Source organism: Cryptococcus neoformans, chromosome 12 (genome assembly GCF_000149385.1).
Source record: "Cryptococcus neoformans var. neoformans B-3501A chromosome 12, whole genome shotgun sequence".
NCBI lineage: Eukaryota > Fungi > Basidiomycota > Tremellomycetes > Tremellales > Cryptococcaceae > Cryptococcus > Cryptococcus deneoformans.
In genome coordinates this window covers 721565-734081 of record NC_009188.1, presented here as the reverse complement: position 1 = coordinate 734081, position 12517 = coordinate 721565, and the positions used below count along the sequence as shown (strand labels likewise).

At 47.4% G+C, this 12517-nt stretch overlaps 3 protein-coding genes across 3 annotated transcripts; all 3 read left to right on the top strand.

The window, feature by feature from the left end:
* Positions 1-910: 910 nt before the first annotated feature.
* On the top strand, positions 911-3351 carry CNBL2390 (hypothetical protein; the record flags this gene model as incomplete). The annotated part of the gene is made up of 10 exons (XM_767279.1): positions 911-950; positions 1050-1206; positions 1267-1758; positions 1816-2173; positions 2225-2403; positions 2454-2568; positions 2618-2796; positions 2844-2956; positions 3040-3170; positions 3244-3351. 10 exons carry the CDS (start codon positions 911-913, stop codon positions 3349-3351), a joined length of 1872 nt encoding a protein of 623 aa, XP_772372.1.
* A 616-nt stretch (positions 3352-3967) lies between these two features.
* Positions 3968-7257, top strand: CNBL2380 (hypothetical protein; the record flags this gene model as incomplete). The annotated part of the gene is made up of 6 exons (XM_767278.1): positions 3968-4088; positions 4153-4397; positions 4450-5155; positions 5205-5425; positions 5480-6793; positions 6844-7257. 6 exons carry the CDS (start codon positions 3968-3970, stop codon positions 7255-7257), a joined length of 3021 nt encoding a protein of 1006 aa, XP_772371.1.
* A 3271-nt stretch (positions 7258-10528) lies between these two features.
* Positions 10529-12129, top strand: CNBL2370 (hypothetical protein; the record flags this gene model as incomplete). Its single annotated transcript, XM_767277.1, has 3 exons — positions 10529-10825; positions 10877-10966; positions 11023-12129. The coding sequence occupies 3 exons, from the start codon at positions 10529-10531 to the stop codon at positions 12127-12129; spliced, it is 1494 nt and encodes a 497-aa protein (XP_772370.1).
* Between the last annotated feature and the right edge of the window lie 388 nt (positions 12130-12517).

The following is a 12517-nucleotide window of genomic DNA, read 5'->3' as shown; positions in this document are numbered from 1 at the left end:
CCATATTCTTGCTTGTTGCATGTCATTTCTTTTCGCCCAACATTAATAATTATTGATCTTGTTGTGTCGTACAAAAAAAATGATGACGACAACTTGACTTGTTTTAGAGGTTTCTCAAGAGTAACATAGTACAACCGGTAGCCGGCCATAAATAAAGAGTGATTGCAAGACAGTACGAGTAGTAAGTAGTTCATTCGCTCCAATTGATTTTCGACTTGTTTTGCATGTTGTCAGCCGCTTTCATGCTCAACAGCTCAGTCCATCCCTCTCGATAACTTCCTTCCGGAGGCATCATGACCCCCTGGCAATAACTCAATATGCCCTTCTGCACACATTCCACTCTCCCGATTGCAGGAACAATCATTTCTCCCGCTAACTTAGCTCACCAATCATCATTACGTCCATCGTATGTCAGGCTGTCATACTCGCCAGGAGTTTTCAAGTAAATGACAATGTCCACAGGATGGACATGTCGGACTCTAATAACCATGCTCCGATCAGCATTGACAATCAAACGGGAATTGATGATGAAGATACCGATCGCTTCAAGATAAAGTCAAGCACTTTCTGCAAAGTCATGCGGATTGTGGCAGGCCTTGCACCCCCGGTCCCAAAATCTCTTGTCAAAGGCAAAGACAGAGCTCCTACAAGGAGGCCGCCTGTATGGGCTGAAGTAATAATCTTTTACCTTGGCTACGAACCCTTGAGGGCTGACAAGGGTTGTAGTCACGACAAGAATTGTGCGAAGCATTGCCTTACTACCGATCATTTCAATCAGGTTTATATATGTATAAGAAGGTTGCATATGGTTATCTGTTGGAGGCATTTCCTGCCCCGTAAATAATTCTTGTTATCCATTCGGCATTGTCGTGTATTGTTGCTGACTTCCAAGGGGGGGGGCGAAGTCGAGATGTCTGGGCAGATAACGGGCGAGTCATTATCTCACATGGGTGTGTTTCGCTCTGATGGACTGTTCTTGTGTGATAGCTAACCGGTACGGGCCAGTGGAGGACAATGCATATGTGCGAAGCTACCTGACGGCACACAAGGTCCCCCGATCTTGCAAACAGATCAATCACCCCTTAATGCTCGAATAGAGACACTTCTTCAAGCTGCTGAGAGACGGACGCCTTTGGTTTTGATTGCAGGAGAAGGCTATCGTCAGCTGCCATGGAAGCTAGATTGTGCTTATGTGGTATTGGGATGGTAAGGCATACCCTGTGAAAAATTAGCGACAGCGTACCTCGTTAACCACAACATCGAAAGGTATTGGATCTCCTACACTTGGGTAGAAGCTGAACCCGTTGGTAAGGGAGTTTTGCCTCCTAGAGACAGGGATTACTTTCATAGGTATAAAATACGGTTCGACTGGGTCAAAAATCAAGGGGAACCTTGGTGGGACTGTGAAAGCGACCTTTCACTGAACCTTGGTACTTCACCAAAAAATACACCGACAACTACGGTCCCACAAACCCCCGGATGCGCAAATGTACATGAGGAAGGTCCGTCTGGTCTCGGGGCTGCAGCAAGGCTCATTATTCCTGTCGAGCCTCTTCGACACGTGAATTCTGGGTTTATATTGAACGCGCCAGATCATCTCTCGCCCAATAATGACATTATGCGGCGAGATTGCTCGAGTGGTTTTGAGGATAAGCTTATGTATTATTCTGCAGAAGGCTGTGGCAAATGGCCTAGAGGAGATGAAGAAATGACCTCTTGCCTGCCAACAGTAACGGATCAGGATGAAGAACCATCGATGTGTGTTTTCATTCATCGAATCAACTGCGTCACGCTACTAAGCTGATTACAAACCAGTCATTTATATGATACATTTGTCTGCCCAAATTGCCATCAAAAAACGCCCATGATTTATAAAGAAGGCCAGATCTGTGTCAAGCCTAGCTGTCCAGCATTTTTTCTGCTTCGCACTGCTTATGGCCTTTTCCCTATACCTCCCGGGTTCTCTCTCACACTCAATCCTTCTTTTCTTCTACTACGTCCTACCCCAAAATCTCTTGAGAACCTTCCTTATGATCTTGTTCCTCCAACTTTAGATGAGAGTATATCTGAAGGAGCGGAATGTAAAGCCAATCTGGGAGGGAGGGCTTTGTGGAAGGGATGGGTGTGCACGGATTGTGAAAGAGCTAATTGCAGGTATAAATGGGAAGTTTGGGTGAGTTTTCGCCTTTAGGGAACGCTATTATATGCTTATCAAAATGTAAAGGAGTGCCGAAATTGTGGGAACTTATTCGCTCCCCTTAGCCGTAACGAAAGCATGCCTTTGTCCGGTCTATCTTTCCATTTTCCACCGTTTATGGGAGATGCTATGACAATGCATACAGGGAGGATAATGATGCTATCTTCAATGAAAAATATAGCTATCGCTTATGATCTTCCCGATGCGTAAGCCAATGTATGTTCCTCCCCAAAAGTAGCTGAACTGATAATTTTAGGGGTACCGTATACCATGTAATATCTCATGATCGGATAGTTGCCGATAAATTGTTCCATGACTACCAGATAGAAGCGGCAAGAGGCTTCTGTTTTCAACGCAGAGCCCTGAAAGCGGTATGTTGTGATTCACGTGCACTTGAAATATAGCTGACACTGTTGTCAGAACACGGGTAAGCGGTATGGTATAGAGCAGAAGGCCATAAACTTACGGTTTGTAGTTAAAGGTGCTCTTTTGGCTCAGCATTTTGCAGTCAACAGTGGAGCGCCATACAAATATAATGTAGACACGCTGTCCGTTCCATTCGACCAATCTCCATCTTGTGTTATGGCTGCGTTAAACTTGTGAGCTGATTCTGTTAGTGGGACCCGTGGCTTATAAATCCCAAAAGGATTTCGAGCGGCACCAGTGATGTGCTGAAAGCAGACACGGAATTCAATGAGATTCTCAGTGTCATCTACCGCGAAGGACAAAAAATGGGCTGGCACGATGATGGGGAGCCAGGTGGGTCGGTCGCCTTACTGACTCAAAAAGCTGATCGCAGCTGAACTAATTCATGCATGATCGAAGGCTGAATTTTTTGGTAGGTCTTGGTCCCGTGGTGGCCTCTTTGTGTCTCGGTAGTCCGGCCGACATATCGTTTCGTCCTAAAGTCGTCAACCGAGCCAATGGAACATCTAATGCCGAGGTTGCTTTGAGCTTTACTCTGTCTCATGGAGTAAGTCTGGACTGCCTTGAGTCGTTTGTTCGTTCCCGCAACTAATAAAATGGGCTCCAACTGCTTTATCCAGGACATCATGATCATGCAAGGAAGGGATATTCAAAAGAAATATCACCATCGTGCGATGCCTTATGGTCTTCGTATCGCTGCAACGGCAAGGATGATATCAGACTCGTAGATTTTCAAAACTCTTGCGACTGGTGAAAACCAGCGGAGCCATGGGGACAAAATGGATGCCTGAAATCGTACCGTTTGAGATTGCAAAACGGAGTGTTGAACGCGTCAGCTGCGTGCTGGATCGAAGATGAGCGGAAGAGGATGTTTCGTATTTTGGGCGAATGCTCGGGTGTGGTGCTCTACCCGTCGGGCCATGCTTCGTGGTCAGGCTGAGCAGAAGCAAAGATTACGGGACTGTGTATACTTAATAATTATACATTCGGTTTGCATGTAAACTGACCATGCTGATCTCGAACGGTATCACTGCATGCATGTGTGGTGGCTGTTTTTCGCTCGGTCGGTGGTGGCAACGTAAATAAAAATAGCTTCTGACGTGGCAGGTGGAGGTCGTCGCGCTGTTCTCGCCAACCGGCATCATTTAAATCTCAACCCGTATTTATAAGCATTCCATCGCATTCTATACGACTTCACCAGCATCTCTTACATCGTCAACACCACCAGGTCGATAACCACACTGCAGCAAGTTCTCGGACTCTCCGCTTCTTCAACCTAGTAGCGTCAGACACCGCCCACAGCAGACTTTCTATAGCAATAATTGTCGGTTTATTTACGACGCGATGCTGAGCAACGCGTGGACATTTACGCCCCAGGATGCTCTGGGGTATTTTGGTACCAACCCAGATACTGGTCTCACTGAAGAACAGGTCAAACGGAATCGAGAGGCTTATGGCGAAAATTGTGAGTCTGGTTGGCTCATTAGTAGTCTCCGCGATATGGCGAGTAACTGACGCCTGATTATTAGCCTTGCCGGAATCGGCGCCCAACAGTCTTTTCAAATTGATTCTTGCCCAGTTCCAAGATCAACTTGTGCTTATCCTTCTTGGATCTGCTGTGGTCTCATTCATCCTGGCCATCTTTGAAGATTCTGCTGAACCTGGAGGCTCATGGATGACTGCGTTTGTCGAGCCCTTGGTTATTCTTCTTATTTTAGTTGCCAACGCTGCTGTTGGTGTTATCCAAGAAACAAATGCTGAGAAGGCTATTGACGTAAGGAATTTTCCCTTTTATAACGATCCTCGCTAAAAATGCATTTCATTAGGCTTTGAAAGAATACTCTCCCGATGAAGCCCTGGTTCTCCGTAACGGCCGCCTTTCTCGAGTCTCTGCCTCTTCCCTCGTCCCTGGCGACATTATCTCCGTCCACGTTGGTGACCGAATTCCAGCTGATTGTCGAATTCTTTCTTTTTCATCTTCCTCCTTCCGAGTCGACCAGGCCATGCTCACTGGTGAATCGATGTCTGTTGGCAAGACGGACGCTGCGATCAAGGACGACTCGGCTGTTAAGCAAGACATGACCAATATGCTTTTCTCAGGTACTATTGTTGTCAATGGTGCCGCCAAGGCCCTCGTTGTTCTTACTGGTAGCAGAACAGCCATCGGTGCCATCCACTCTAGCATCTCCAAGGGTGACGAGGAAGAAGAAAAGACACCATTGAAGCGCAAGCTTGATGACTTTGGAGATCAGCTTGCCAAAGTTATTTCTGTCATTTGCATCCTCGTTTGGCTTGTAAACATCCGACATTTCAATGACCCTAGTCACCATGGTTGGCTCAAAGGTGCTATCTACTACTTGAAGATTGCTGTGGCTCTGGCCGTTGCCGCTATCCCTGAGGGTCTTGCTGCTGTCATTACAGCATGTTTAGCCTTAGGAACCAAGAAGATGGCCAAACGAGGTGCGATCGTGAGGAATTTACCCAGTGTGGAAACGTTAGGTTGCACCAATGTCATTTGCTCTGATAAGACCGGTATGTCCCTCTTCTGTGGTGCATCGTTTTTGGTTTTGACTCTCTACAGGTACCCTTACCACAAATCAAATGAGCGTCTCTCGTTTCGTCACCTGTGACGATGCTGGTTTTACCGAGTACCAAGTCGGTGGTACCACATTTGCTCCCATTGGTGCCGTCACCAGGTCTGATGGACAGCCCTTGGATAAATCGACTTTAATTACACCGATTATCAGGAAGCTCTCTGAAATCTGTGCCATCTGTAACGATGCTAAGGTTGCTTATCATCCTGTAAGGTTTTGTGCATTTCATTCTTTTTTCTGTATGTATTAACTCTTATTCTAGGAAAGTGAAACTTACAGCAACGTTGGTGAGCCTACGGAAGCCGCCTTGAAGGTCCTAGTCGAGAAGCTTGGCTCGGACAACGACCTATTTAACTCCGGTCTTGCCACGCTCGACCCCCTTGCTCGCGCTACTGCCGTGAACGACTATTACGACTCCAACGTTAAGCGTCTTCTTACCTTTGAATTCAGTCGGGACCGCAAATCCATGTCTGTGCTCTCTCAATCATCCAACGGTACTTCTCTTCTTGTCAAGGGTGCTCCTGAGTCGGTTCTCGAACGATGCTCCAATGTGCTTCTTCCCAACGGTGTCAAGGCCTTTACCCCTGAGCTACGAAAGAAGCTCGAGGAGAAACAGCTAGAATACGGGCACAAGGGCCTTCGAACCCTTGCGCTTGCTTATGTCGATGAGTCGGATGGTGATGTTTCTCACTATAAGACCGATAGATCAGAGGATTATGTCAAGTTTGAGCGAGATATGACTTTTGTCGGCCTCATCGGCATGCTTGACCCTCCTAGGCCCGAAGTTCGTGACGCTATTGCCAAATGCAAGACTGCCGGTATTAGAACTATCGTCATCACTGGAGACAACAAGAACACTGCCGAAACTATCTGTAGAGAAATCGGAGTCTTTGGACATGATGAGGACCTCACAGGCAAGAGTTACACTGGAAGGGAGCTTGACGCCCTTAGTCATGAAGAGAAAATTGCTGCGGTTCAACGAGCCAGTCTTTTCTCCCGAACCGAGCCCACTCACAAATCTCAATTGGTCGACCTTCTTCAAGGCCTTGGTCTTGTCGTTGCCATGACTGGTGATGGTGTGAATGACGCTCCTGCGTTGAAGAAGGCGGATATCGGTATTGCTATGGGTACTGGCACAGACGTCGCTAAACTCGCCGCCGACATGGTCTTGGCCAACGACAATTTTGCTACTATTGAGAAGGCGGTCGAGGAAGGTCGTGCCATCTACAACAACACCAAACAGTTTATTCGATATCTCATTTCCTCCAACATTGGTGAAGTTGTTTCCATCTTCCTTACTGTATTGCTTGGCATGCCTGAGGCCCTTATTCCGGTCCAGCTCCTTTGGGTTAACCTCATCACTGACGGTCTTCCTGCCACTGCTCTTGGATTCAACCCTCCTGACCACCAGATCATGAAGACGCCTCCTCGATCAGGCAAAGAGCCCTTGGTTGGCGGTTGGTTGTTCTTCAGGTATATGGTAATTGGTACCTACGTTGGCTGTGCGACTGTATTCGGATATGCGTGGTGGTTCATGTTCTACACCGGTGGTCCTCAAATCTCCTTCTACGAACTTGTAGGTGTCTTGGCCTAGGTGAACCGAGTATTTACTGATTCACTCTGTAGACTCACTTCCACCAATGCTCTTCTGTATTCAGCAACCTTGACTGTTCCATGTTCACTGGTCTCCCAGCCCAACGTGCTACAACTGTCTCACTCTCCATCCTCGTTGTCATCGAGATGTTTAACGCTTGCAATTCCCTTTCTGAGAACGAATCTCTCTTTGTCCTGCCTTTATGGTCGAACCCGTACCTCGTCGCGAGTATCATCCTGAGCATGGCCCTTCACTTTATGATTCTCTACGTTCCCTTCTTCCGGGAAATGTTTAGGATCACCGCCCTTAACAAGGAGGAATGGATCGCTGTGATTGTGATCTCTTTCCCTGTCATTGTCATTGACGAGGTTCTCAAGTTCATTTCGATGAGAATGGTGAAGAGTGAGAAGAGTGGGAAGGCTCAGTTGAAGGAGAAGGCTGAATAATGGGGAGAGTGACGGGTTTCGATGTGTGTTGGTTTTTGTTGACAGGAAAAATGTAGTTATCAAAATCTACAATCGCATCTCACTATATAGAAGTTATATGTAATGTTTTCGGATCGTTAGATGAGATGATGCGATACATATGCAAGACGAATAGATGTTTGTCTGTCTTTCAAGAAGCTGCGAGGTGATTCCAGATATGGCTTTCGCTGATTATTCCTCCTGTAGGCATACATACGTATTTCTGTCCTTTTTTTCTAAGCTGTGAACGATAAAGTCACGAACAAGACAATATTCTAGCGGCTTTGTGAGGCATATTAGGGGATGGAAGATTGGGGGAAGCTTGGTCCGTTTATGACACAGCAGGCAAGGCGTGAGAAGGCATAGGAAAATCAGTGAGTGAGACTGCTTGAAGGAACAGAAGATGACGAGATGAAACTCATGGTTAAACACTGCAATGTCACTTGGACGGAGGGCCTATCATCTATCTCACAGTTATCGTTCGACAACGCTTTCATTTGGATTGACCTCTGCAGCCGCACATTCATGCCCTACTCCATCCACTCCAACTGTGTTCCTGCCCGCCACCAATTTAAACGCCTAGGATACGAAGAACCGAAAATGGCCCTCGTCGAAATAATTTCACCCAATGTGGTATAAAAGCCCTATGCGAACATTGAGGTCGACATCAAAAACGATGTATTGGATTAAATTAGGGAGAGAGGATAGAACATTCTATATCCTTGTGAGTGAACAAATTTGTTTGGCTGTGTCGCAGTCTTGTCCAGGTCGATGCCTCCATGGCAGGTCCTAGCAAACAGCATTGTTATTCTCACAACCCCCATACGAACGGAAGGCAACGACGAAATGATATTGCGAATCCAAGGAGCGAACCCAAAAAAAGGCCCGTAGACTATTGATTTAAAGGTCTATTCCCTATATCAGCAGAGCGCTCGGTGCACCACGGCCAACAGGCAGAAATCAGGGTTCATCTTATAACTGTGCCCTACTCCAGTGCCCGAAGCCGTTCTAGAACAGCGCAGCATGGCCCACTAGGGAAACGTCTCTTACAGTTTTGGACCAAGCTTCTGACAGTATAAAGTGAGGGTTTGATGGAAGAGAAGACGGATGAGAGAATCAAGAGACGGAAGAAGGAGCTTGGTGGGAAGGTTAGTGAAGGGAGTCCAGAAAAGATGTTCCTTACATTGCAGAGATATAGGAGATTACAGAAGATGAAGTTTACCCGTGGAAGCAAAGTATTGTTCGTTAGCAACATGAAGTTTAAGCAGTATTTACAAACCTACTCATAAAATAGTTCCTCGGAAGACTGACAGAATGCTGGTTCGTGTCGGCCAATAGAAGCAGAAGAGTCAATTAGAGAGCCTAGATGTACGAGGGCAAGGATGCCTTGTACCGTCGATGTCTCGAAATAGCGGAGCTGCATACTCTCCCATTTTCTGGCCCAAACACCCTCAGATATATTGACGACTCTTTCGTCAGTGAGATCGCATTGAGCTCATGATGATAATAGGACAGATTTTAGCGGATTATCGCGCGTAACGGAGATGGATCTTAAATCAAGCATCCCGAAGCATGAGCTCGGTTCATTGCCCACAATGGCAATCGGAAGTTACGGCGGAAGACTGTGTGGTCTAGGATTCTTGATATATTTTCTCTTGCTCCAATGGTTCACAAGTATCTCTTGGAATTTGGCTAGCCCCACGAGCCAAGCAAAATGGACCCTCCAGTTGGATCTCTGTTTGGGTCCATGAAAAGACTAAATACAAAGCCATCCGATGCACGGATGGACAAAGCATTCGGAGAACGATGCTGGTCGATACCAGCCACTAGTTACTACCAGCTACTCGCAAGTCGGCAGATCTGCACGTTTGTCCCGTAAAGTCACTGCTACTTGTCGACCTGGACCTGTGCCCAATATCTCTCCAGCCGGTGGACAAAATCTTAGTGGTTTGCTTCCTGTCTACTAGCGTAAACATTCTGGCCGCCAGACGAGGCCTGATCAAATTATTCGATTTGCAGATGTTATTAACATTAAGGAGTCATATCCGCGCATGGCCGTGACTAACCATCAAACAGCATGCAACTCACTAGCTGGATCGTACCAATCTAGATATAAGAAGTGGATGAGCCGTGCTCCTGTTGTTGATTTTCCCACGCCACCCGAGCATATATGCCACACCAACGGATGTGAGGCATGAGGATAGCTTGTCATGAATTGCAAATTGAAGTAACGCTTCGAATGGTCACTGGCTGGACTCGCATAGAGAATAATAGCGGCTGATGAGAAGGGAAAGATGTAGTGAGTAGCGCGTAAGTATGGAATGGTTGTTCTCTTGTGTTGAGGCGAGAAAATATGTCGATTTCATTCGTGACGAAGTGTTTCGTGCGGCCATGCGATGGACGGAGCTGCAGATGATGGTGATCGTCACGGCGTCAACATCACTGCTATTTACATCCCTTTATTAGGATCGTCGTCTGCCTTAATTACTCCTACTTTTTCGGTTACTCCGGCCATCGCCGACCAGCACAATATTAATATACGTACTCGAGTAATTAACAATGCGCCAGCTGGGTGGACGCTTAATAATTCCGAATACCCTTAATTATTTTGAAATACAGCGAGCGGGCTAACGGATATTCGGAGTTAAACCTCCACTGTCCCTGAAATTTTGCGGGGTACATCAATTCAGGGGTTCGGGAGGCCGCGACCAACGTGCCAGACGCAGAACGCGGACGCGGTAATGAAACTGATTCCGCTATGATGAATAGTGGGAAACGACGGATTAGGAAAGACGAGGAAGAACCAAGAGAGACGCGTCTGGCGCTGGAAGGAAGAGGGCGGCGGAAGTCCACAGAACGAGAAGAGACGAGTCCAGCAGCAGCAGCTCATAGCAGTAATACACAACAGGGCGCTCTAGTAAGCTTTCAATTCGTTCACGTCTTTCTATTCCACACTATAACTTCAGTCACTGTAAACGCGTTTAATAGCGCATCGCCAGTATACGCGCACACTACACGCCGCCTCCTACCTGCCCAACAGTTGATTATAGGTACGCCATACACCCTTCCTGCCGCCGTGCCGCCGCCCTTGCCGCACAAAAAGGACTTGTGTCACCACACACTCTATCGACGCGTTTATCCCGCTCCCCATAAACTCGCGTAACTAGGTACTTGGACACTCATATGCAAGGGTGCCTCGTCCCTGGTCAGTCGCGCATCCATCTTCATCATATCACCTACGTAGATACGCGCGATGCTTTCATCAACACCATCTTCTTCCCAACAAGAATCAATACGTACGCCTCTCGCTCAAAGCGCATCCCTTCCGCCATCATTCGCGATGCCTGGGCAAAGTGAACGGCCAGATTCAGAGGAAGTGAAGTTGCGAAGATCACCCGACACGACGCCTTCATCACCCTCTGTATCTGCATCCGTCAGCGCGACCGCATCATCACCACAATCTCTACCTGATACTCGGGGTATCAGCATGAAAGAAGACGGCGAGGAAAAGGATGTTGATAAGCTGCTCAAAAAGGTCGAGTTGGAGAAGGTGAGCGCGGAAACTGAATGGAGTTTAGCATAGTCTTGCTGACCATCACAGAAAATGCATCAACTGCAACAACGACTTGAGCTGGCCTCAGTCAAGGCCTCCAATGGCTGGACGGATTTGTCAGTGAAAGAGATCGAGACTGTAAGTATCAAACACAAGCAGCCGCTAGACTCAGACGGAATGCTGACATCCTGTAGAAGCTTCCTTCGACTCCCTTTCGATCTCGTAAAGCTCATTTGAGTGTTAACACAAGGTCACCAAAGGGCAATAATCAAGTGTCTGCCAGCCCGGCGATCCCTTATGAGCCACCATCGCCCTCACGTCCATGGCAACTTATCGACGTCCTATGGCAGCCTCTTCCCCCACCTTCCCACGGAATGTACCCTACTTCTCCTACAAGCCCTATGAAGCGAGCGAGGACGGACGATCATCCCGAGGCTCCTCGGCCTAATGGAGGAAGCCACGCGTATCCGGTGGCACTGAGTAGCCCTGGCGGTAGTCGTACCGCTGGCCTCGGTCATCGACGTGCCTCTAGCTCGCTGTCTGGTCAGACGCTTGATAAGCGTATGATGGCTGCCGGGCCATCGTCACCATTACGATATGGCTTCGAGCACAAAGAGAGGAAGAAGCGATCACAGTCGCAATCAACGCATTATAGAGATAGGGTGCCAACCGAACAGACTACGAGTCAAGACGTCGATGCTGCCAAAGCACTTACCTTCATGCTTGGCGGAGGGTCAGAAGACGGGGGGTCAATGTCTCGTCGATCTTCCAGTTCACTTCTGCCAGCTGCGGAGACAAGCTCTCTACCTCTCCCCGACTCATTCGCAAACTCTGCTCCTTTATCACCGACCATGAGCTCACGCCGTTTAAGCCAACAAACCACGCCACGCCCCACTGTTGCGCGCACTCCCAATTCTCATGCGCGATCAAATTTGCTTCGTAATTCTGGTGTATCAAATGACGATAAACGACCGGAAGAAGACCAGGATGCTGCAGAGTTGATGATGTTCTTGGCTCATTCTCCTTCACCTTTGAAGTCCGCAAGGAAATCCGTTCCTGCGGAAAGTGCCGACTTACCTGATAAGCCTAGCTTTGGTGCGGCAGCAAGGGTACTTTTTGCAGAAGAGGACAAGGTCAAACCGCCTCTGCATTCTATTCTTGGATCAAGTCTGCCATCATCCTCTCATGGCAAGAGCCATTCCAGGACGAGTTCATACTCCCATTCTAACCTTGCACTGGCTCCGCCCATAACGCCCGACAGTAAAGACGCGGATAACTCTCGCGTGGAGAACGAAATATAGTGACTGAAATTGTCATTCACTGGTATTCATTCCTGGGTTCTGGTTAACTGTCTTTGGGTTTCCCTTTGAGATACATATAATGCGGCTGTTATAACAAATGATTGATTTTGTTTAGATTTTATTGTTGGTCGTGAAATGTTGCCAACTACCTTTTGGAATTTTTTTGTACAAGAATTGTAATGATATTCGAAGAGATCTTATTAAGCGAGCCGGAGGTTTGATGAGCCGGGGTAAAGATGATGTTGATGAGACTCAGCAGGTCCCTGATCTCAAGTCATTCATAGATAACAGCTGATAAATTAGAGATGCTGAAATGCACTTTTCATTGGTTGATTATTGGTATGCTTCATTGGCGACGGCAATCCCGTTTCATTTTTTTGGTGCGACA